This window comes from Botryllus schlosseri, chromosome 3 (assembly GCF_051294905.1).
Source record: "Botryllus schlosseri isolate E-star chromosome 3, Bs_hap1, whole genome shotgun sequence".
Taxonomy (NCBI): Eukaryota; Metazoa; Chordata; class Ascidiacea; order Stolidobranchia; family Styelidae; genus Botryllus; species Botryllus schlosseri.
This window is the reverse complement of record NC_137238.1, coordinates 21,347,379-21,371,847: the sequence shown is the minus strand read 5'-3', so window position 1 is coordinate 21,371,847 and position 24,469 is coordinate 21,347,379. Positions and strand designations below refer to the sequence as shown.

The 24,469-nt window shown below is 38.1% G+C and overlaps 1 protein-coding gene across 2 annotated transcripts in view; it reads right to left on the bottom strand.

The window, feature by feature from the left end:
• Nucleotides 1-3,113: 3,113 nt before the first annotated feature.
• Nucleotides 3,114-24,469, bottom strand: part of LOC145436084 (uncharacterized) — a 50,565-nt gene continuing 29,209 nt past the window's right edge. The window contains exons 6-17 of one of the 2 annotated variants that reach the window (XM_080313362.1): nucleotides 21,466-22,293; nucleotides 20,843-20,874; nucleotides 20,697-20,780; nucleotides 16,961-17,029; nucleotides 16,057-16,170; nucleotides 10,701-10,808; nucleotides 8,978-9,097; nucleotides 7,844-7,880; nucleotides 7,697-7,779; nucleotides 7,533-7,584; nucleotides 6,545-6,661; nucleotides 3,114-5,828 (exon numbers count right to left, since the gene is read on the bottom strand). In XM_080313362.1, coding sequence (XP_080169488.1) covers nucleotides 5,617-5,828; nucleotides 6,545-6,661; nucleotides 7,533-7,584; nucleotides 7,697-7,779; nucleotides 7,844-7,880; nucleotides 8,978-9,097; nucleotides 10,701-10,808; nucleotides 16,057-16,170; nucleotides 16,961-17,029; nucleotides 20,697-20,780; nucleotides 20,843-20,874; nucleotides 21,466-22,293 — 1,856 coding nt within the window. In that variant the 3' untranslated portion in view covers nucleotides 3,114-5,616. Of the gene's footprint in view, nucleotides 5,829-6,544; nucleotides 6,662-7,532; nucleotides 7,585-7,696; nucleotides 7,780-7,843; nucleotides 7,881-8,977; nucleotides 9,098-10,700; nucleotides 10,809-11,523; nucleotides 12,556-14,221; nucleotides 14,383-16,056; nucleotides 16,171-16,960; nucleotides 17,030-20,696; nucleotides 20,781-20,842; nucleotides 20,875-21,465; nucleotides 22,294-24,469 lie in introns of those variants that run through there. The other variant, XM_080313363.1, reaches the window with a different exon arrangement.

Below are 24,469 nucleotides of genomic sequence, written 5' to 3'. Positions count from 1 at the left end.
CGTCAATTAACATGAAAACATTATTTTTGGTAATATTTATGCTGATGCATGATATTTTTCTTCGCGCTGCGCGCGATTTACTATCACATTCATTGATTTTAATATGGGGGCTAGGGACTACTACCCTCGCAAAAAATGCAATAAAATAAAAAAAAACTTCATTTACTGGAATAAGCCTAAGTGTAATCGCAATTTTAGGAGAACGGTATATTCCTAGATATCGTTAAGGCCGTTCAAATGCTTTATTCAATGATATATAGTGGTTCCAAACTTGGTGGTCGTTTGCCTTTATTCTGGGATCGCGAATATGTTGAACGTAATCATCTTCCGAAATAGCCGGTTAGTAAGTCTGGGCAAAGGTGCTGACTTCTTTTAGTAATCAGCTCCTCAAATTTTGATCCGGGCCACGGAACATTTTCAAATTGTAGATGGAGTCGTGACCATAAAAGGTTGGGGTTATTATAACGTTCCGTGGTGCGCAACGGCATTAAGCTGATAAACAATCTTATCCGTGGGACATGAACATGACTTAACGATGTACAATTACGCTCCCCGTATTTTCGAACTCATCAATCTCCACCAGCTCTACCACTAACACTGATCATGAGTAGAGTAGATTGGAGAGTATAGTAACGGTAGTGACCATGTAGTAGTATATGGAACAATCAATATTATTGATCAAATTCATTCAAAAAATTTAACGACCAGATGCTTATAGACACCAGACTCATATATCATCCCCCCCCCCCCTAGAAGTTGCATCGATTAGTCTATGGTGGGCTCAAAGTCATTGTTTATTTGGATGGGAAGGCGCTGAAAAATGTGCTTTCGGTCCCTGTTACACAACACAGAGTCACATACATACTCCTGAACCGAATCCTGACCACCTCTGGTCTATGACGTGTGACGTCATTTTGAAATCCTCTAGTGGGCGCTAAAGAGTGTCTGGAATTTGTGGCACCGAAATATGGTAACCCTACCTATGGTCACTATGGGCAGCTTTTGAATTCTACACACATTGACGGGGAATTGCAACAGTCCGTTAGCGGAAATCCCTCATAATAAGGTTATATAATGCATAGATCCCATTCCAATATTCAGCATTTTCTTAAATGTATGTATGGCCTATAGATCAGGGGTGGGCAACCCTGCGGCCGTAGAAGGAATGTTGTGCGGCCGTGGATACGAAATTCAATTGGTATGTGTTGTTGGCTGTCGACATGAAAATTGAATTTACAAATTGACTCCAAAATTTTTGAGCGAATAATTAATCTTTTAGAGCTTTGATTGATCTTGAAATTGATTTCGCGCTATGCGCGAATCCATGCCACTTCAGTTTTCGATTTCAATATAGTAGCACCCGATGTAATCTGAGCCCCAGAGTTCAGGTGCGAACAGCTGAGGAGAACGATGCACCCCATATAGAAATACCAACTTGGAATCGAGTGCTCCTCACGAAAGAAATTAGTTTTTGGTACATTTGGGAGATTCCAATGTCTTACTATTACACCGATAATCCTGATGGGAGGTCAAGAAATAACAGCATGCAATAAATTGACTAATAACAATCGGCATCATCATTTATAACTTCCCCAAATTTTTTGAAACACTCCCTCCATCAACTCTACCGGTGAATCTGATCACATGAGATGAGAAAGGATAAATATTTGATAGTAATATGTGAAACTGCTAATAATAATGACGAAATTCATTCGCTACTCTGAAAATCGTTTCGCGTATCGCGCGACCAACCACTCCCAGTGACTATTCATTACATGACCACTAGCGATTTCGACGCCTATAGTAAGACGATATGAAAAAGTAGATTATTCCGGACTTCACCGTAAATGGACACGGACAGTGGATAGCCTACACGGGCACAATGGTAAATGGTGAATATTTTAAAACCCCGATATGAAGAATAAACATCGCTTTCATTTAGTAGTGTCATATCAGCCGCAATCTTGATGTGGTTTGATTTTGCCGTGTTCGCTGTATTTGTGAAAAAAGATGAGTCTCTTGATTTTGCTAACCTGCGTAAATCTACATGACTACACTTTAATCGTGTTTTAGGTGGGTATATTTCGTCTGCTGTGCTTGAAATCAATACACAGCTAGTCAGATAAGTTAAAAGTTGCCTTGTATGCTGTTATATGCGCTGAATTGCGATTCGAATTTTTTTTGCTCTGAAGAAGTGGGTGGGGCACATTGGGACAATATGGCTTGGGCACAATGGTCCTATGATATCCAAAGGGAGGTTTTACAAAATATATAGAAATCAACAGAAGAGTGCGTGGAAGCATGCAAGAGCGTCATCAAGATTTTACCACCTCTTATAATCACAGACCACGACAGAAGCCGCAGCAGAGATCTTCATGCAATTGTCAATACAATTCCAAACATAGGAATGCAAACTATAGCTGGTCTTGGACAATCGCTGGTCCATCATTTTCTTAACCGTTTCTCGGTTACTTACAAACTGATGCGGTGTTTAATTTTCATTGCTACCCCTTTCCCCGTACTGCTTGTCCCGCCTATGGGGCATAATTGAACAAAAGGGTACATTTTTCAAACGGCCATCCTTTCGTTGTCTGAATCATTTTTATTTGGAAATAAATGTTTTATTTTCATACATCATATTGCTCAAGTTCACTGTTATTTCTGGATTCGAAATATATTTATGACTAAAGAAGTATTTTTTAGCCCATTGTGCCCCACCAGCTCTGACTATATCCGAAATAGGGCTATCTTACCCAGGAATTTCTGCGTTATTTGGACTAAAAATTCTAAATCCTCTCTGGAGGTGTGAGATCTGGCACATATAAATCTGTGATCACTTATACGACAAATGTCTGAAACGCTTACAACGAGAAATCAATAACACATTATGCGTTATTTAGCATTGAAACAAATGCACGAGCAATTAGCGTGCTAACCAATCTATGGTTGCTATGTGCTACGGATCAGCGAAGTCCTGCAATAGCCGATTGTCGTCCCCTTGGATCTTGATTTCACACGAAGTGCCCTATCACACGTACAGAAAGGAACTGCATTATTCCTTAGTCCGAATCCTTTAGACTCGACGCTCATGTTGCGACACAGGACAAACAATGTTTGGGTCAAAATTATTTTGTTTATTACGGCATGCTATACGTGATACGGTATATGAGAATACGAAATGCCAAATCATGTTAATTTGAAAATATACAATGCGACCATTGCAGTACCTAAATTGATTTCACACCATATACTTGAAACCTACATAGTTACAAACATCGTAGAATAAATGTTACGCTAGAGCAGTGATTCCCAAAATAAGTGTCGCCTCAGATTTCCAGATGTACCGTAAGTCATTATATGAGTTTGAAAACGGACAATGTAATGTTGAAGATGGAGCATGCAGACAAGCATGTCCGACTTCAAAGCGATCGAGTTTCTTCAATAGCTGATAAATAATCACCATGACCAATTCCAACCAACCAATCATGGTATTGCTGATAAGTAGAATAATATGCATATCATAATTGAGCTGTGTCGGGAAGACATTCTTCGTTTTAAAAGAACTCATAAACAAGAAATCGTGTCGTAAATCACATTGTCTTGACTTCAACTTGCACTTCAATACTTCTGAGGATTTGCTGTAAACAAATACGAGTGGGTACGTAATGCGTAAGTGAACAGGATTCATTTCGTCTCAACTAAAATTAAAAGCTGTAACCGAGAGACTCTGCTTAGAAAACGACAAAATGCAGGTATGTGTGTGAGCAACTAAACCTCGTTTCAGCTGAATATATATAACCGTATAAACGAGCATAACCATCGACATACTACGTGAATATATTTTTCAAGCAACTTTGTTGCGTTTTATAATTTTTATAGTGCTCCACAAGCCGAAAAATGTTTGGGAACCACTACGCTAGACACTAGACTAGAGGCTATTTTAATGTCAATAATATATATTATTTTGTTCCATAATGAGTACAATATCTATACATTAAAATCATATCAATCGAGAAAACATGCCAACTATATGCGACAATGTATTATTCAATCGCAAGCCACGAAAAGAAGCAAAACGTCAGGCTTAAACGATTCAATAAATGAAATGGTCGAAAATATACTACTAAATCTACAAGCAAATCATTGAAAATTGGTCTTTGCTAACTTTTGTACAACTCTGATTGTAGAAAGACAGAAATATATATTAAGTATAAAGTAGGCCCGCGAACAGCAGGACAGCACAAACTCAAAACTTCCCTAATTTCGAAGGGTATATCAAATATTATGTCATATTTGACAGAGTAACATTTCGAGTAGTCGAGTGAACTTGTAAAAACTTGACTCCTGATGCAGGCCGTAACACAGATAAAATCGAGTATGCCATGACAAGAGGATATGAATCCTTTGACGCAATTGATTCAACGGGTCAGAATGAGCTGACAATGACACAATATGCTTGTTATTGAAATTGATCACTACCCAAACGCATACTATGTACAAACACGGAAGATCATTACAATATGATGTGGTATGTGAAAACAAATTCAGCCCCACAATCCAGATGGGAAATATACCTAACGTCAAATAATAATGGTTATAAGATGGGATTTCATGCCAAGTTCACACATGGGGGCGAAACACTCGGTTAAGATATTTTTTTCTCCAAAATTTATATCACAATATTTTAGAGAACCTTTTGCAGGCAAGAATGATGAGATTTTGATAGCAGTACGGTATAACGTTGGACACAGGCTTTGTCACATTTTGTCTTCTGATACTGAGAACTAAAAGCGTGTAAAATGAATTATATGTATTCAACTCTACAAGCTATATGTAAATTCAAATTAATTCATTCATGTCCACCGTGTGGAATAATGCATCTAAAACAAAATTTATGCAAGTTTAAACTCCCCGTCCAAAAGTCATCAGTATGCAGGAATGAGGGGATTCTAATCAACGATGAATGGAGATTATAATACATTTATTCGAAAATACACAATCTTCTTGGTACTTGACACACAATTTGCAACTATTATTGGAATGTATATTGATAAGTTGCTATTGAATTAGAAGGAAATACACTTGTATAAGTTGGACTGCATATCATATATAGCTTATGTAGACCTAGGGTTGCATTTAAAACAATCGGTGTTTGAAAACACTTTATTTAAAACATGTTTTAAACAGTGTTTTAAACGAAGGCCTTAAATGTTTTTTTGTTTTTTCAAGTTGTAAAATTATGCTACAATTGTGTAAATACTTTCCAGAAAACATGTTGTATGAGCTTACGGACATTTACCAACCAATATAGCCGACGCATATCGATATGGGATGATCAGAACCCTCAAAGTAGTCGGTTCAACATTAATAGTACAGATATTTCGTCAAAGGAGCTATATTTACCCTATATTTTTAATGGTCAATGTCACTCCACTATGACGTCACCATTGGTATTCGTGACGTTATAGCTTTAAAAAAAATGAAAAACATGTTTTAAGTTAGGGCCTTGTTTTAAACATGTTTGTTTTAGATGGATTTTTGTTTTAAATGCAACCCTATGTTTAGCAGTCGAGCTGAATCTGACCAAGAGAAATTTGTATCGAGCTATTTTCAAAGTCAGTGAATATTAGACGATAATTGAATTCCTGGTACCATCGATTTCTTTCTGAAGCACCCAATAAAACATTCGCACACATCATCATAAACCTTTCGCATTTCAGGGGAATAGAAAAGCGCCTTTTGCATCAGAATCCTTGGAGTGAGTGCTGCGCCATGACGGTTGCACATCAGTATGAGTAACTTTCTCCGTTTCTCCTTTTCCTCGTTATCTAGAACAAAATGCATGATTAGAATTCTGTGGTAGTCACTCGGAACGTGGACTGAACTTTCATTGTCATTTGGTTCCGCAGATACAGATTGCAAAATCGACGAATCTCACGTTATTAATGATATTATATAGTAAAAATTTCTCAAAATATCTTGACTTTCTTTTAGTTTAAAAATAGATTTCGAGACATGTTCATTGAACTTGAAAATTGTCTTTCGTGCTGTGCGGGCAATCCGGGCATATTTTGGGTATCACCAGAAAACGAACTGCATAAGCCCTCGATGGAAACCGATTTTAATTAATGTGCGAAACAACAGCATGCAGACATATGATAAGCTCATGTTAATAGTTGCATATTACGCATTTTTTAGTTACTCATGACACAGTAAGCTGTGATCGTGGAAGCTTGAAAGTTGTTTTGTCATTATAGCAGAGTTTCCACGGTGTCCACAAACTAGATGTCAGATTGCTACGACATGTTGATGATCACTCTTTTAGACCGTGATGTTGTATACGTACTTTTCGCATGAGTAAAATGGAACGGTGTCGTCGTGTTTATTGAGGAGTGAAACGAAGCGCGCGGCTCTCAATTAGTTTAGTATAATCAGAAACGGCTTCAAATGGCTCTTTTGCTAAATGTTACCAACCTTTGTACTACAGACTTTAAGGAAGCGAAAATAATTAAAAAAAAATATGAAAATATTGATCAGTACATACTTTCTTTTTCAATATCATTCACCGTCACATCGTCAGTCACCAACTCGCACTTCCGCAAAAATTCCTTGAGATCGGAAGTGCTAATTTTAGAGACAAATTCATCGCATATTCCTTTCACTGCCAAAGAAAAGATTAGTTATGCCAAAATTCATGTCTCAAAATGCAAACAATTATAATGGTAGCAAAGTAGAAAGAAATGCTATATATATTACAATACCATTTTAGAATATTCTCAAGAAGTACTTTGCAGTAATTATTTTGTAAGACAGATTATTATCCTTCCTAAATGCTGTATAATTGCACATCGGCAGTCGAGATTAAGTACAGTCATGGTAAATTGACTGCATTCTGGATCATACAATACTGGCCCAACATCGTAAAAAGCAAAGAACGATCACGAAACTTATATTATATTTTGTACGAATTAAAAACTACAAATATAATAATACCTCGTCCGGAAGAGTAATATTTAGAGTATTTACGTTTCAGTTGCGGGTGGATAAAGATCAAAATGGCCATGGTCATGTTTTCTATTCCATCCCGGTAAACACGAACACAGTCAAAAATTAACATCAGCACTTGCAGAAAAACACAAAACGGTGCGGACTGCGTGCTCTCTGTGTAACCTCACACCCCTCAGTAATACTTGATGGATAGAAGAGGAAGAATTTGGAAAGTTACCGAGAAAAACCATGCAACAACTTTCGATCCCTATAGGTTCCATCACCTAGCCTGAAAAATTTGACCTAATCAATACCCATATCAATTTCCTAAAAAATGTGGGAAAATTACGGACTAAAAACTAAAATTGTTTATTCTCATCCTGTTGCAATATAGGAAACTAAAAAGACCTGTCCTCTAAGTATGGATGAAAATCAAGGAGCGCGTAAGATAATTTCAGTGAGCTTGTGTGACATTGCCTACCAATAAACGCATAGTATCTCAATGACCGAAATTTATGGCATAACAAGGTCAGAACATCACTTACGGTACTTCGAAGAAGCCAATGCTCTGTGCAAGTCACCGGGAGTGATCTTCATCTGTAGGATGAGAATAATTTGAAGGCATCAAAGGTGCAATGATAAGACTTTCAATTGACTCAGCTAGCATGCAATTGCAATATGCAAGTAGTTCCAGCGAATTATTCTTTACCGTTTTTAGTTCATTTATGTCATGCTCGTTTTTAAATAACGACATGTCTTCTTGACTGTTGTCATCGCTGCGATGTTCCACCACTGCAAACGTAAAAGAACAATCATGCAGAAGACGACGATTAACGCAGATAGTCTAAGCCTGAACCTGATTCATGATGCTGCGGCTGTGCTTCCTCTGAATCCTGAAATCGCAACATGCTCAACTATGAAATATATACATTACATGATTGCCAATTCTATGGAGGGTTAGGGGGAAATGTGTACCTATGAACAACTTTTAGCCTCAAAACCATATCAATCAGATACTCAAAATATATTCTCTAATATGAAATCGATACAAATTAAGGGCAACCAGCATTATTTCGAAAGAGTAGCAATCGCCAACAAAAGAAAAGGTCATAAATAGGATTTTGAAGCGTTTCTTCAACCACTGTAAAACCCATTAAAAAAGCGTATCACACCACATCATGGCTTCTTTGCTGTTATTGTGGGGTGATTGTTACACAGAGGTGGTCAGTAACTAAGTACTTCAACTTTTACGTAGAACTCCAGTTGGTTTTGCGTACTGTTATACAATTTGTTATGTTCTTAAAGTTCTTTCACTTCTAATTGACAGTTCCATTCGCAAAACTACTCATTTTTCACAATTCGCATTTTACAAAGTAGACGATAGTTTGGGATATGTTTTTACCACTCAAATGACCGATATCTTCATAACAAGCAGATGAAATAGTCTCTTACAAATAGAACTGAATATGTTTTCACAAATTGCACATATTTGTAGTTTCAGTCCTATTTCGTATTAGTCGCGAAAGTGGTTCCGAAAATCGTCACGCGACCACCTATTGACAGGCAATAGTATGCAAACTGCCGATAGGACTGCTTTTTGAAACTATTAACGTCGCTACATTCCAGACCTTGATGTCTACTTTTACTTGAAGTAGTTTTGACATTTCATTGAAACCGTAACTTGTAGACTACTTTTATTTGGAGTTCGTAAGATTATTCCCACATCAACTATAGTACCAACGCTGACTATTTTGTCTGCCTGTGGCGTTACTTGAGGATCAATATCGCCCGCTGTTCAAATATAACCGATAGGTTCTCGTAATCGACCTGGAATGACTTATTGATCTACAGGTGAATGACGATCAATATAGTATGCACCCTGGGGTATACACCTTACCTTGGGAGTGTTTCTATTGAAACTGGCTGTAGTCATTTTAATCCATACCGCGGGAGTTGGTTACTTCTAGCAAACCAAACGATTCCTAGCTACCTGTTCATCTCTAGTTGGCTCGGATCTATTCAGGTTTTGTCCATTTTCTTTAATAGTTAGCGTTGGTGTTTCTGCGGCAGGCGCGTTTGCTCCTTCCCCGCAATGTGTGGAAGCATTCCTCTGACCATGTGAAAGAAAATGTATAACGCTTCTTATCACAGTACAAACCATGGGAAAGAATAAATTGTTATATCTACCGAGAATCAAGGCTACCTGAGGGACTAAGGTAGTTTTGTTTCTACATTACTTCCATTTTGAAAGTAATGTGACATAAGAACAGGTATATTTTGTCGACGTCCATATTTATGAATGGTTGGTGTGAACAATAAGCCTAGAGTATGCACTCCGTCACTGAATAATTATTAAGGTAAGGGTTTGGGGTTATGTTAGGTCTAGGTCTTGTTACATACAGGGATAATTCTATATCAGTTAATGTTAAGAGTCAGGTAAACATTGTTATGGTCAGCGTTAGGGGTAAGTTTAGGGCAAAGGTGTGACTTGCATGAATTAGGTGTAGGAATATGTGTTAAAAGGTTGATCGTGAGCGGCATTTACTTCGTGGTACCACAAAAACAGCACGATCGGGTTCTTTGGAATGGCAGATAGTTGATTGTTATGACTTGCCTGCACCTCCGTCAGAATATACTGCCACGTCATGGGTTTTACTAGCCAAATGACGACGGCTAGAAGCTAATTCTTGGACAGGGTAAGATTTAGTTTAGAGGATTAGAATTCATATCTCCTAACAATGATTATTGGGACTGGTGTCGGGGAAGAAAGGTAATTTATTTTCGTTGTCACCATTCAGGTATGTGGACAACGGAAATGTGGAAGGTACTGCAACTTTATCGATACAGCTCCACCGCTGGTTACTTTGACCACCCATGTGTCAATATCGTAGCCTACATGTTGTCCAATATAACTGAAAGGATCTCGCAATGTACTAGGAATAGGGCTGGGCACAATGATTCGAGTCGAGTAAGGTGAATTTTTCGAGTTCTGAAATCGTACGCTCCATGTCAATAAGATTGAATTTATGAACAAAACTATAATTCCATACTGTTTCCACTCTGGAAGCCTTGAAACTTCGATTGGTCGTATACAAGCAAACTTATCACGTATTGCAAAGCTACAAATTACCTTTATATGATGAACGACAAGCTTTATATTATTTGTGGTAGGATAAAAGTTCATATTTGAATTTTGTCGTCTCCCATACTGTTGTGACGTCATATAAGTGATACTCGACGACTCAACTCGCAACACAATACTCGATTCAGAATCGAATGACTCAGGTACTTGAATTTGCCCAGCACTAACTAGGAATGACTGCTTGAGCTCCCAGTAGATGACTATCGCCGTAGTGAGCACCGGATTTATTCCCTTCAAATTGTACTTGCTGGTGACAAAGATAGCAGAATTCCTTATCGTCAATACGACGTAGAGTAGGGTTACATACCTCCTAATGTTAAGAAATATCGAAAGAGTTAGCACGAACTACGCGAAACGTGTGACGAGGGACGGGTATTTCGGAAATCGAGTTCGAAAAACGACATTTCTTCGATTTTAGTCAACCCGGTGAATATAAGCTTAAAATTGGTACTTCGGGAGTCGTAACAGAATAGTGACCTTTTTTTAGTCGTCCTCTCGGATCTCAAAAATCTGGTAACCCTAACGAGGAGTGTTTTCTTCAAACACATTACAAGACATCAATCACATGTACCTGATCATCTCTGATTGGCTGGACTTTATCAGGGCTCTGTCCACTTTCTTTCAGTATTTGTCCTGGAGTTTCCGCTGCCGACACGTTTGCCCCTGTGGGTTCAACCTTCTGAAAACGGGAATAGAAATGGGTGAGGAGTCTAATAAGAAAGTTGAATGAACAAATTTTTTTTATGTATATTCACTTAGAATCAAAGTAACCTGAGCGACTACAGTAGTTTTGCTTTTATAATACTTCTACGCGTATAGTTTTCTGACAAAACCATCGTATATTCACTAGACTAATATTGCCTGCTAGAAAGTAATTCATGCACAAAGTAATTCATAGAGTTTAGGAAATAATTTTTGATTGTAAATATTGTCGCTGGAGACATTTCATAGGGCAGTGGTATTCAATCTGAGGGTCACGATCCGGGGGCGTATTGGTCAAAGTAGCCAAGAAAGCTACTTAAGTAGAAGTAGAAATAGCGGCGAAAACATTCACTAAATTACGAGTAGAAGTACTTCTTCCATAAGCAACCTAAAACTAGTTGAAAGAGGAGTAGAATTGACTGACTTCAAATCTACTCAAGTAGGTGAATAGTTGTGAAGACGATCCTAATTCATTCACATAGACTGTAAAAGGTGCAAATTGAGCTATGCGAAAGGTGACGAGCTTGATTCATATTTATGCATACCACGAGGTATCCACTTTCCGACAGCCTAAGCATTCGTCCGCATCATGGGATGAAAATGATAGTATTGATATGGAAATGCTATACTAATCCATTGTTTTCTCTAACAGCACGTTTTAGACAATAGCATGGTATGGCGCCATCCCTCATATTATAAGGCCGTAGAGAGTCGAAGAGCAATACGGATAAGTTGTATAGGATACGGTGTAAACACCGATTGGTAAACGTTAGTAAAAAATATGGTAGACCGTAAAAATGCCATATTGTGTAGCTTTATTTCCAGAAACTAAAGGCATTACTACACTTGCCTTTATACTTCAACATGTATGTTATCCGGACGAAAGAAATGATATAATTTAGAACTCAAAGTAGCCTATATAATACTGGGAATTGAAAGTCAAATATAAATACTACTTCCGAAAGCGGAACATGTATATTTCACGTCTTTAATCCAGAAAGTTTTAAAGGTGGTATGCTAAAACAGCTCTAAAATTAAAAAAAAAAGTCAGAGTCCACTCTTCCAGGTTATACGTCATGGACATGCTAGATTACGATATGACAAATAAATAGTGGATTGCGAAACATCAGTTTCAAACGTTATTGTTGCTGTTATTGTTGTTTATTAAACAAAAAGAATGGGCTTATCGCCTGACCGCCTTTTGCGCCAAGGACAATAACACCTTTTCAAACGTTATGATGGGGCATATATATACTGTGATGAATTATTTCATATGGGCGAAGGGCGACAATCCGGTGTGATCACAAATTACTACGAAGTAGAAGTTTCGAAAATCAAATCTACTAGAGTAAGTACCAGAAGTAGAGGAAAACTACTTCTTGAGTACTTCGAAAAAGTAGAAGTACTTCGTTACTGACCACCTCTGTGTATGCCTTGTTTGGGGGAGGGGGTCACAAAGGGGCTGACCTAAGTTAAAAATATGCTAGCAATCAGCTGGTGAGCGAAGGTGTTGACCTATTTTTTGATAAATCAGCCTGCGAAATTTTTGCTAGTGAATTCGGCACTTCGTGTAAATGGGATTTGTTGCCACCTTATCCTAATCCTCAACTACCCCGTTACCTACCCCGACGATGAGAGTGGCATTGGCATCTATGGGCGAAGGAGTCATACGCCGAAGACATATCAACCGGCGTACCTTTCGCGTTCTCTTCGTAATGACGTTTCTGTATCAACATGAAAGCGTCACGTAAACATTATGTTAGACAATATAAACCTGGCGTGAATACTATTTTCGACTATATTCAACTGACTTTTCCTTTTTCAAAGAAATATTTTTACCAAATACCCACATCCTAAAACAATGATATTTTGCAAGCACTTTTCTACTTCCACAACTTCTGCCAGTGGTTACCAAAATTACATACATACTGCTTGTTAGATTTTGTCCTGTAGGAACTAGGGTATGAATATACCCATTTCACTTTCCCGGGTAGAATTGCCAGGACAACTGGGCGAAGCAGATCCTGTAAGACGGTACGATAAAAAAACGCGAGTATTTTTCTCACAATATACCGTTTTACGTAAGCTACAAAGATGCATCTTGCATTTCAGAAAGTAGGAAATAGTGATTAAAAAACAAAACTCATTGATTCCTCTTACCATGTGATTTCTTGAGAGTACATAATCGAGTACTTTTCAAATCATTCGTATTTTACTTCTACTTGGGGTAGTTTTTCCAGGCCTTGATAATCACAAATATTAATGGTAACCGAGTAAATGCTTATGAAATTACCTCTACTTCTATTTGAAACTACGCGGACTAGAAATTTCATCGAACCTTCAGTAAATTTTCAGATGATATGAGTGATTACTAGGGCAATATTTTGCAACTCTTTCAACTTTTACAGCGTCCTACAGCTTCCTAGATGCTCATGATGCACATGATGATCTTGTACTATGATGTTTTAAGCTGTTTGGAAGGATTTTATAGTGCAACTTTTTGCAACTTTTCTCTGTTTTTCATACCAATTTTTACTGCAACCTTTATGAAATATTGCGTCAAAATGTAAAGGAGTGAATTCAAAATATGTTATAAACTATTTCTGGTATAGTTCTATTTTCTTTGATTTGCCTAACAAAGAGTTATGTGATGGGTTAGCTCCATCTCACTGTTTTATCTATGACACAATGGCTTGTAAGCAAACAGTTTAACTACCCCGCCAAGCACGACCGTGTCCGAACAATATGTAAATAGATCGCTTTATTGACGCTGTCTTTTAAATTTGAGATAGTTTCCCATTTCACGAACGCCCAGGCGGGACCGCCGAAAATTGCATTATCGCTGGGTCACCATATTCAGATTTTGTTAAAGTCGCCAAGAGTGAGTTTCTCTCTACAACAACTAGGGTCAAGTTAGCAGACCTAGGGGATTTGGGATGTGGTACATGACTTGTTTTTAGGGGAAGGGGGTTATAGCTATGCCGTTTGGCTGTTTGGAGAAATTACTCCCATATTGCGTAATTTTTCTGCTATTTGCCGGAGAAATGATTTTTTGCGGTTTCGTCAGACCGTGCGTAAATGGCAATAAAGTAACAAATTTGACAGCTCAAACCCTAATAATTCAACCAAAATTATAAATACAACTATTTACTGCAACTTTTGTTAGAAATAAATGCAACTTTCTCGCGACTTTACTGCAGCGAAAACTTGTCCTAGTGATTACCAGCTAGTTATAATTAAGACACAGCTTTTCTGTGTAATTTAATTTAAAGCTTTACTGCTAAAGCTTTGCCGTTAATAATAAAACAGCAGTGTTCAGGTTTATGGCCCACTCTCAACTGTATCCACATCTTAGTATAACTCAGGAACAGACATGATTATATCTCAAACCTGTAACTGGGGTCGGACAGAAAAATCCGAGAAGCCAGTAGGTTGCAAAACTCGGCCATGAGATCTGGATGATCAGGCAATTTGAAATCTCTTCGAAAATGACCAAGCAATTCAAACTTGATCACGTGATCGTCTGGATTCGAAGTCACTTCGTAGTTGGTCTGAAACATTAGGTGAAATGACAATTTTCCGTTAAAATCCCTATAAAAGAGACTACTGTAAATAATTTAGTGTCTGAAGGGTCTTTTAAAGGTCATGAAGGACTGAGAAAGTTCAGGATGTTGTATGCAGTAAAAACGAAATGACGCTATTTATATCCTTGTAACGTTTAAATTTGCCACATGCAAAACATGACAATGCGAATTCAGTTTCCTCTCCAGGCTACTCCTATTTCGTAAGTTTACGCACAATTAACTTTGGTGTTCGTATCATTGCTTTAATGAATGAAATCTCTCCAGCAAAGAATCTTACAATGTCTATTAAATAATTATTCAACTTGATGGCTCATGCGCATTCCATTTTCATCATTACTTCAACCCAAAAATGCCCAAATTGGCTAGTGAATTCGTCCGTGCAATATAGCCCAAGTTTTCTGTATCTGATAAGTCAGCTGGTGATGAGTCACTGCAGCGACTGCTAATATTAGGACCAGGTACACCTAGGAAAAGGTTCAGAGTTGAAATAAACTTACATTACATGTCTGCCATGATTAATGCGGTACAAAATATCTGCTTTTATCAAAGTAGTTGTGAGATATTACAGTGTGAACCAGTGTTGGGATGACTCGAGTCATGACTCGACTCGAGTCAGACTCGAGTCATCTTTTTCGTAATACTTGACTTGACTCGGCGTATTACAAATGGGGATTGACTCGTGACTCGGAGCAAAATTCACGAGTCAGTTCCAAGTCATCAAGTAATCGGTATCGATAAATATCACTGTATCTTGCATCTGTTCGGACTGTTCGCGAAACGCTCGAGTAACCCGTGAGAGCGACCAATCATTCAACGACCATGCATTTTTCTGGGCCTCCATTGTTCTATCACAAAAGTAACAAATAGCAACATGCCTATTTCTGTTCTCTGTTCTCATCTTATCCAAAAACTCTTGTCTTATTTAAATATAATTCGAGTATAGTTTATATAGTCCTCAACGACCTCAACCATTGCAGTAGGCTAGAATTGTATCATATCAATTTGTAAAGGGGCATATTGCATCTTATCAATTCGTTTCTCTTTTCTCTTTTTTCGCTGGTAACTCTATAAGCTGAGGCTATGCACTTACGTGGTTTAACAGTTCTACGAATATGTGAGCGATAAACAGAGCCTTCTTGCGTGTATATTTTACTGTATATTCGTTCATCTGTTCAGAATCAATGACAAATCAATAGGTATTTCAGACATCCGGCAAAATTCAATGATGTAATCATACCTCATATTCCGAAAAGGCAACTTGACTGGAATTGTGACTTGACTCGTGACTTGACTTGACTTGACTCGACTTGACATCGAGTACCTTGACTTGACTCGAGTCATCTTCGAAAATCGATCGACTTGACTTGACTTGACTCGAGTCGAAATGTGCAATGACTCGAATTGACTCGTGACTGAAAGGTACTGACTTGATTCCAACACTGATGTGAGGTGCAACCAATAAAATTACACAAAATACAGCTACGTTTAGTATTTGTTAAAGAAGTCAGAGGAGTTTTAAAGTATGACCCCATTAGTTAATATAGTCGCGATAGAGCGCAGGCAAACAACCGCTGTCTCAAGCTTACATGCGTATCAAATATATTCCTTTCTTTGTGAGTAGTTGAACTTGATACTACATACCTTCATCCACATTCTAATGGCATCTTCGTCAGGTAGCTTCAACTCATGCGATGTCGAGACCGTAGAGAGCCTGCCATTGCTTGGTTCTTGTCCAAAACGTATGGAATCAGTGCTCTGAGCATGTAAAAGAAACAGATAGCCAGTCTTATCAGAGTACAATTGAAATTGAACAAACAACCCTTATTTCTATCAAGTAGCCTATTAAGTTTCGGTTTAACACTATTTCTAATTTGTTTGTTTGTTTGCTTGTTTGTTTGATATTCATGGTGTTTCGACTAGATTGGTCATTTTACACCAGGCCGATATTCTTTATTTTTGATTCCATATTTACCGATATATAGCACGACCCACTTCTACTCTTTTATAAGACACCGCTCACACGCATCACTTGGCGAGGAGGAGACTGGATATACCTCCAACACTTCAACAGAAATTCTGGATTCGACTTCGGTTGGAATCGAGCCCGCAACGCATTGGTGTTGCAGCTGTGGGTGATACCACTACACTACCTAATTTGAAAGTTTCGTGATAGGGCTATATACTTTCCTTAAAAAATAATACCAGCTAGGGAGTAGGCTACTTCATGCATTGAGTGATTTGTGGAGTATAAGAATTTATGTCTCAATTGTTTTTGTGGTTGAAGGATCATTTCACAATGGAATCAAAGTAATATATGTTTCTCCGCGCAGCCAGTTTTACAAGCATGTTATTGGTGTGATCCAACCAGAGCTTGAGTACTTAACTGACCGAGGATCTGTACAGGACACTCTACCACTAGGATATCTGGCTACTCAGGAGAATAGAGAACATCCATTTGATAAAATAAAATTTAGCAAATGCCAATACAGTTGCTAAAACCCGTGCCTCTGGTGCTCAACTCACCTTTGAAGTTACGAAAACTCACCTTTGAAGTTACCAACGAATCATTTCTTGCTTGCAAACAATAATGTTCCTTGGGAGTTGTTTCGGTACTCTGATAAGATATTGAATGTATTACCAACAATATGGCAATACCAAATCTAATAGTATTTTTTTTTTTTTAACATAAGGAAGTAAACACCTCCATCTGGATTATGCAAAGAAGGAATGAAATTACAGTGTTTTTATCACTAGTTTCCATTATGCTTTAGTCACTGGGGGGCACAGACTACTTCTCATTGGCTGTGTTATCTAGATTTAAAACTATGAACCCCCACATGTAGGCCTACTTGAGTAGCAATAAAGACAACCTAAACGACCTTTTGCAATGAGCTTAATTCAAACACTATGTTTTCAAACCGTGTGGGCCAACTTTGCAGATATGTGATTACTTGATTTTCTTATATGCCTTCTGAAAATATGACAATCAGTGACAAAACTTACACAGATTTCTAATACGTTGTTTTAGAAATTGTGAGTGCATCCATTCACCCGCAAACAATACATAATATATCCAACGAAGACTTGGTCGTTTTGGAAAGGCACGGAATATGAATACCACGAAATAGCTAGAAATGAGCACAAAAATCAACAAACAGCATCAGAAATCATTGCTCATTGCTGTAACTGTTACGTGCAATAGGCCTATTTAAGACAGACTTTTGTGCAAAACTTATCGCAGATCGCCGTGCAACATATCCGTGCGCATTTGGTATTTGAGCATGTCCTTTCAGATTTTTGGGTAGGTTTTACTGATCAGATTTAGCCACATCATCATTGGTTCTTTTACGTACGAGGTGATCGTTTTGAAAAGTGTAGCTGCATGTGGCTGCTGTTTTTCGTCCGCGGTCTGAGGAAGCTTTCTGCAGATTTTGGCAATAGCGTCACCAAGCATATATAGCAGCATTTAGAGATGCAAAGAGTTATCGCAGGTAACATTGTTGCCGTGCTTGAAGAGGTGTGGTATCAGATTTGTACCATCAACCTACTGGGCAAATGTATAGATTGTATAGGCATGTCCCGTCTTATCCCTGTTTAAATATGAGAAGCCCTTATACAAATGCTTGCTATCAGCATCATCCACCACATGACATTTTAGTCCCAAGTTTCTGGCTTGTTGGCCACGTATTAGATGAAACAAATATTTATCCAGTATACTCGTTCTTTCACTTTTTTGTCAATATAAAGTTTATGGTTACCATAAAGCAGTACCTCGAAAGGGTCCCATTGAACATAATTTAGGCTACTCAGTCCTCAGATGCATTTTATTGGCCCTACTACGATGCATTTCATAGACCAGGGCAAAGGAGGAAAAAGATCCTTCGCCGTGGTACGCCCCATGACCAAGAAACACATCAGCTTAGTGTAGCCGTAGTGGCACATTCCAGTTATCATTCCGGTAAGACGCTGAGCTTCAGAAACACTACATTTTTTAATACTTTGCGAAATTGATGACTCGGAAAAAAGAATATACTGCGTTTTATTACAAGCGATCTTGCAAACGCAGTTAGACCGGGCCGACATTCACAATGTTCAGTTGTTGCAAACGTATTTTCTACCTTTATACACCTTTTCTAACAACTGTTTCAAAACTGTTATGCGTAAAATAATCAATATCAGTAAAAATGTAATGAAAATAGAGCAGTAGAAATGGTTATAAGAAATAAATTGAGTCAATTTTGATTGCTTGTCGTTATTGATATGTACCATTTAGCTATTGAAAGTTCGTACTTTTTGTTGGTTATGAGACGGACGTTGTGAGTGTCCATTGGGATCAAGTCACTACCTTCGAGTCACGAGTCATCTCGAGTCATTGCAGATTTTGACTCGAGTCAAGTCAAGTCACTCGATTTTCAAAGGTGACTCGAGTCAAGTCAAGTCACCCGATTTTTGGAGGTGACTCGAGTCAAGTCGAGTCAAGTCAAGTCAAGTCAAGTCACGAGTCAAGTCACTAGTCGAGTCAAGTTGAATTTACAAAGTAGCCTACGATACGTGATTCAAGGTCATTGCATTTTGCTAACTGTTTTAAATACAGATGGGGTCCCCATTTATTTTGAATCGAGGAACGAATAAAGAGTTGATTATACACGCAAGAATGCGCTCTATCGCTCTTGCATACGTAGAAATGTCAAACTAAGCAAGTATAGCTTCAGTCTACAACAGGGGTGGAAAAACTGCGACTCGCGAACCGCATGCTGATCTTTGAGTCTTTGATTGAGGCTCTTCAATGAGTGTGCACTGTGCAATATGCATTCGGTGATAATAACCGTAAGCCACTGTGCCTTTTCCGTCAAGATTCGCCCACTAATAATCACAAAGTTAGAATTCAAACGTCATTACGAAACGAAACCTCAAAACCTTAATTGCCAAGAGTTACCCAAAAAAGACATATTTACGAAGTATTATGATTACCGAGTTCCGCACTGTTTATGACGTCATATCAGCCCGATTTCAAACACCTTGCAGCCTATGTGTAGATGCATCGTCTTATACCACACAATAATAAACTTCATTCGATACCCCACATTTCCTTGTGACGAAATAAATAAGTATATATAAGTTTTTGAGTTGTGACTCTTTTAATGCAACAATTTTTGATATGCGGCTCGCGCGTGAAGCAGCTCTCCCCATCCCTGATCTATAATGATCAGCCAAAATATAGGATAGCATATGAAGCATCAGAAAGTTAAATAAAATGATATGGAGCAATACCCTACCCACATATATATCCATGATATACAATTATAAACGTATATGGACGATATTCGTTCGATTTAAAGCACCTCCGATCACTGCGTTAACGATCAATTCATTAGTGATGTAACAATGAGGGCTCGGTAAAACGCACAATCATTGAAAGATCGGTCAACAATCCGAACTTACAAAAGATACGGCGATCTAGTCGACATCGATTACTTGATGACTTGAAATTGACTCGTAAATTTTGCTTCGAGTCACGAGTCAATCTGCATTTTTGAAGCGTCGAGTCAAGTCAAGTCAAGTCATTTTTGCAAAGTGACTCGAGTCAAGTCAAGTCATACGAGAAAGGTGACTCGAGTCTGACTTGAGTCAAGTCATGACTCGAGTCATCCCAACACTGGTGTCCAACCTCATAAGTTGACGTGATAGAGAAAACTGATGCAATTTTTTGATTCAGCCCTAAAAAGTTAGTCAAAATCAATTACTAGATCAAAGTCAACAAAAATTGTGGCCCACTGTGTTTTCTACAAGGTAAAATATAAAATATTCAGTTCTCGTAGGAAGAAATGTGCTTCAACCAACAACAAAATTGCTAAAATCAATATCGTATTCAATTATTCCAATATTGTTTTAGACTGTTTGCAGAACTGGCTGTGCAGCCGATTGAAGCAAATCATTAATAACTCGGAAATGAAGTAGCAGTTAACTGGTTTTACCACAGGAAACTACCATCTGCACTTGGTTTGGTGATATTGATATAAAATATCATCATTCCAAAACTTGTACGCACAGTTCTCTTTCAGCAAGCTCTGCTGACCAGTAAATACGATATGCATTATATCGACTTCGAGAATGGAGATGATGGATTATTAGGGCCAGAATATATATGGACTCATTTCTAGCATTGCTAGTATAGTGTGGGCGGTCGCCGGCTGTCGCAAGGATACTTTATCAAGCTTGAGCCACATGAAATGGTCACATAGTTCAGTCTTACTAATCATGTGATATTACTCACTACTCACCATTGCAGTATTTTGCCATCCTGTTATGTTGTCAGGGGGATCCTGGCAGCAGTCACTCTGCATACGTTCACTGTCGATACCACCCTATTCAAACCATATGCCGGTTATCATAACTCGGCTAATATTGAATAAATAGTCCTTCATACCTGATCTCCTTCAAAATGATTCAGCTGAGAATCTGAATATAAAATTAGATAATTATATATCATATAAATGTATTTTATAGTCATTCAAGACAGAACTACTTGATTTTAATAATTTACTGTTGATAACTCATTCAATCAATCATGATCCTGATCGAATTCCCGGCAGAAATATATCCTGGCTAGATTCGATTATTATCAATGCTAAAAGCAAGTGTGCCGACCATAGCAAATCATCAATTTATAATGGTTTGCCTCTGCATACCAAGTTTCTAGTTCCTCTTAGTAAGATCTTAACAATTTATAACTTAATAACGTATATGAGTCTGATTGAAATTGATTTTCCGATGTCGGTGACATGACAAGATACTTTTCAAAAGGTATCAATAGCAAGGGCCTGACGGTTATCGGCGACCTCGCAAGACTCACCTGATTTTGTTCGACTGTGTTAGCTGGCAATGTTACCTTCTTGCATGAGAAGTAACAATGTGTGATTTAGCAGTCTATATATAGCCGGATCTTCAAGTCGAAATTAATGATATACAGTTTTCTAGGTAGGATTATAGGCGCGGACTGCATAATATGGTATCGAATATTAAGATTTTACCAGCAACCTTAGGTCATACCCTTGAAAAATGGGTCCATAAGCATTTCTTTTGGCAGTGGTCGATTTTTCGATTCGTGACTCAACAACTTTTGGATCAGACGAAGCAGTTGTTTCTTCTTCATGGGGTATGGCTGCATAATTTTTTCTACATTTGATAAGTCCGGTAATTGTTTCGACTTAATTTTTGATCGACGATCTTCTGGTTCTGGTCCGTACGGATGTGCACCACAAGAGAATAGAACGCTGAAAACTACACCTATAGAAAATGAGTCCGAGCGGTAAGAGTATTTTGGAGGTGATTCATGGATTTCAGGGGCTTGGTATCCTTTTGTGCCTACTGTTTCTTTACTGATGACCACTGTAGCTTGCCCATCCCAGATTTGTTTGCTCAGGCCGAAGTCTGAGATCAAGCAGTGGCCTTTACACGGAATAAGAATATTTTCCGGCTTGATGTCACGATGTTGAACTTTCTTACTGTGGATGAATGCAACTCCATTTACGATGTTATCGGCATATAAAAAGTACTCATCAAAATTGAACGGTTCATTGATGATGTCATTCAATGTTTTTGAACATCGAGGCATAGATATATAAATGTAGGGCATTGGCCCCTCAGATTTCACTTGGGCATCATACACCTTGATGACATTGGGATGATGTTCAAGTTTACGTAGGATTGCCACTTCCTCGTAGCTTTTTTCCGTAATCTGTGATAAGTACATGAATTTGATTGCAACTTCACACCAGCCCGCACGTGTGAGATACTGTTTTCCTAGAAAGACGTTTCCTCCTTTATTCAAACGCTTACTTATATTGAAGCGTAACGTTTCAGAAAGTGTTTGCCAACCTGAACAGAAGAAATGAAATCAGATTTGGGTTGCAGCAATTAGAAATATGAATCGAATTCATGTATTGAATATATAAACAACTTGAATATTCTCAAAATTATCATTCTAGTTGGGAGAGGTTAAAGTCAACACCATATGCGTCCACAATATTGAAGTCAGGAATGAAGTTCGTTGCCGGTCCTCTTGTATGATTTAAATCGAATGAACATGGTTTATGCGTTTATATTCTCACGGATGTGTAGATGGATAACGTAATGTACCATATCAATTATTGTGTCAACTTCTAGGGGCTTCCTATTTGGTCCTCTGTTTTGGCTGATAATAACATACTCTATCATGTAACTATATAGTTACTGACGTATTTTATTAGCAGTTATACGTGTGCATGTGCGATAAAACGAATTTTTGCATGTATATTCAACTTTATATTCATTATTTAATTCATGATAAATAACTTATCAATCTGTCTTTCAGACAGGTGGCAAAAGGTTATGACTCTGAATCTTGACTCATAATTCGGAAATTCTATGTAAATGTTTATATCTCTGAATTCGTAGGGGTTATGTCTCCGAATTTGATGTGTGTCTACAGATCACTCATATATGCTTGTGTATGCCTATGTCGACGATGTATTTTTTCATCATTCTAATATTTCTTGCATGATAAGTTTGTGCATTTCTCATATGCATGCTATGGTGTGACGCAAAAGGCTTTAATGTGAAAAGCGTCACTATCTTTTCATCGTTTTTACCAATAATAATAATATTAATAAAAAATTCTATTTAATTTGAATTATGACTTGACTCGAGTCGAAATTTCCAACGACCCGTGATGACTGGTTACTCGAACGTTATGACTTGATCCCAACACTGCTGAAACCCTATAAAGTTGACCAAGCGCTGGGATGCTGTAAACCACCAGATTTCAACCTTTTTTTGTGACATTGCGCTCCTTCACTTATCGTCATGTCAAAGAGAGCATATTATCTAATACAGACGTGAGCAGCGCAAACAATTTCAGAGCCACGAATGAATTCCGTAATCAATAGTAGCAGTATCACATATTACTACCAAATATTTATCATTTCTCAGTCCAGGTTATCAGATTCACCGGTAGAGTTGATGGAGGAAGTGCATCCGATAATTTATGGCAAATTTGTTCAATCACTATGTTGAAAGCTTTTACTTCTTGCCGATTCCCATTCCGGCTCAGATCGAGGATGACGCTTGTGTGTTAAAATCGAAAAATGAAGTCGTGTTGAATTGCACGGAGCACGAACAAAATTTCAAGATTGAATAAAATCTCTCAAAAATTCGGGAGGTAATTCGTCATTTCAATTTGCATATCTATGGCCGCCAACACATAGGCCTACTGATTGAATTAGGAGTTGACGGCCGCACAAATTCCATTCTACGCCACATGCGGCCGTAAGGGCGCAGGTTGCTCACCCCTGCTCTAATTGTATACATAAGGTACAACTTACGCCAAGTTTGAATCCGATTTCCATTTGTTGAGCCTTTACATTTCTGACAAATTTTCCCAAACTTGTTTGAAAATAGTAAAAAAATCATTGAACAAGACATCAATTTATTTCAAGGTAGGCTGCACTGATACTAATCCTAATGCTGGTAGTGACTGCAGAAAGCACGGCGTCGTTTCGTCCTACCATGTTAAAGTTGATCAGTTAGGGAATTGAATTAAAGGGTGTTGATTTAGGGTAGCCTAATTGAGGGCGAAACCGGGCAACCTATATCGCATCCAAGTCTGTATGAGGCAGTGCAGTGCGACAGCTATCAACAACAGCTACCCAGTGCCCTGAGCTTTAGGCTACTGCCAATGAATGACTTACACGTGAGAATTGATCTAAATCTTCAGAGAATATCAAAAGTTTTCTCAAATGAAGTTGAAATCAGCCTATACTCCGTTAAGCGCGACTGCTGTAGTTTGAGGTTGGCAAGCTTTCTCGAATACGAAATAAGTTTAATCTTCAACAATGGTATTTTCAGAATGGTTGGGGAACACATGTTTAGTCACAATTTCTACAGACTCCGTCAATTTCTCGCGCCCCGCTGTGAGCCTCCCACGCCCCTGGGCTGAGAACCACTGCTGTAAACTATTCATCTATTTGACAAGGTGCCGCATGGTATAGATAAGGTTGTGAGCCAATGGCTTGAT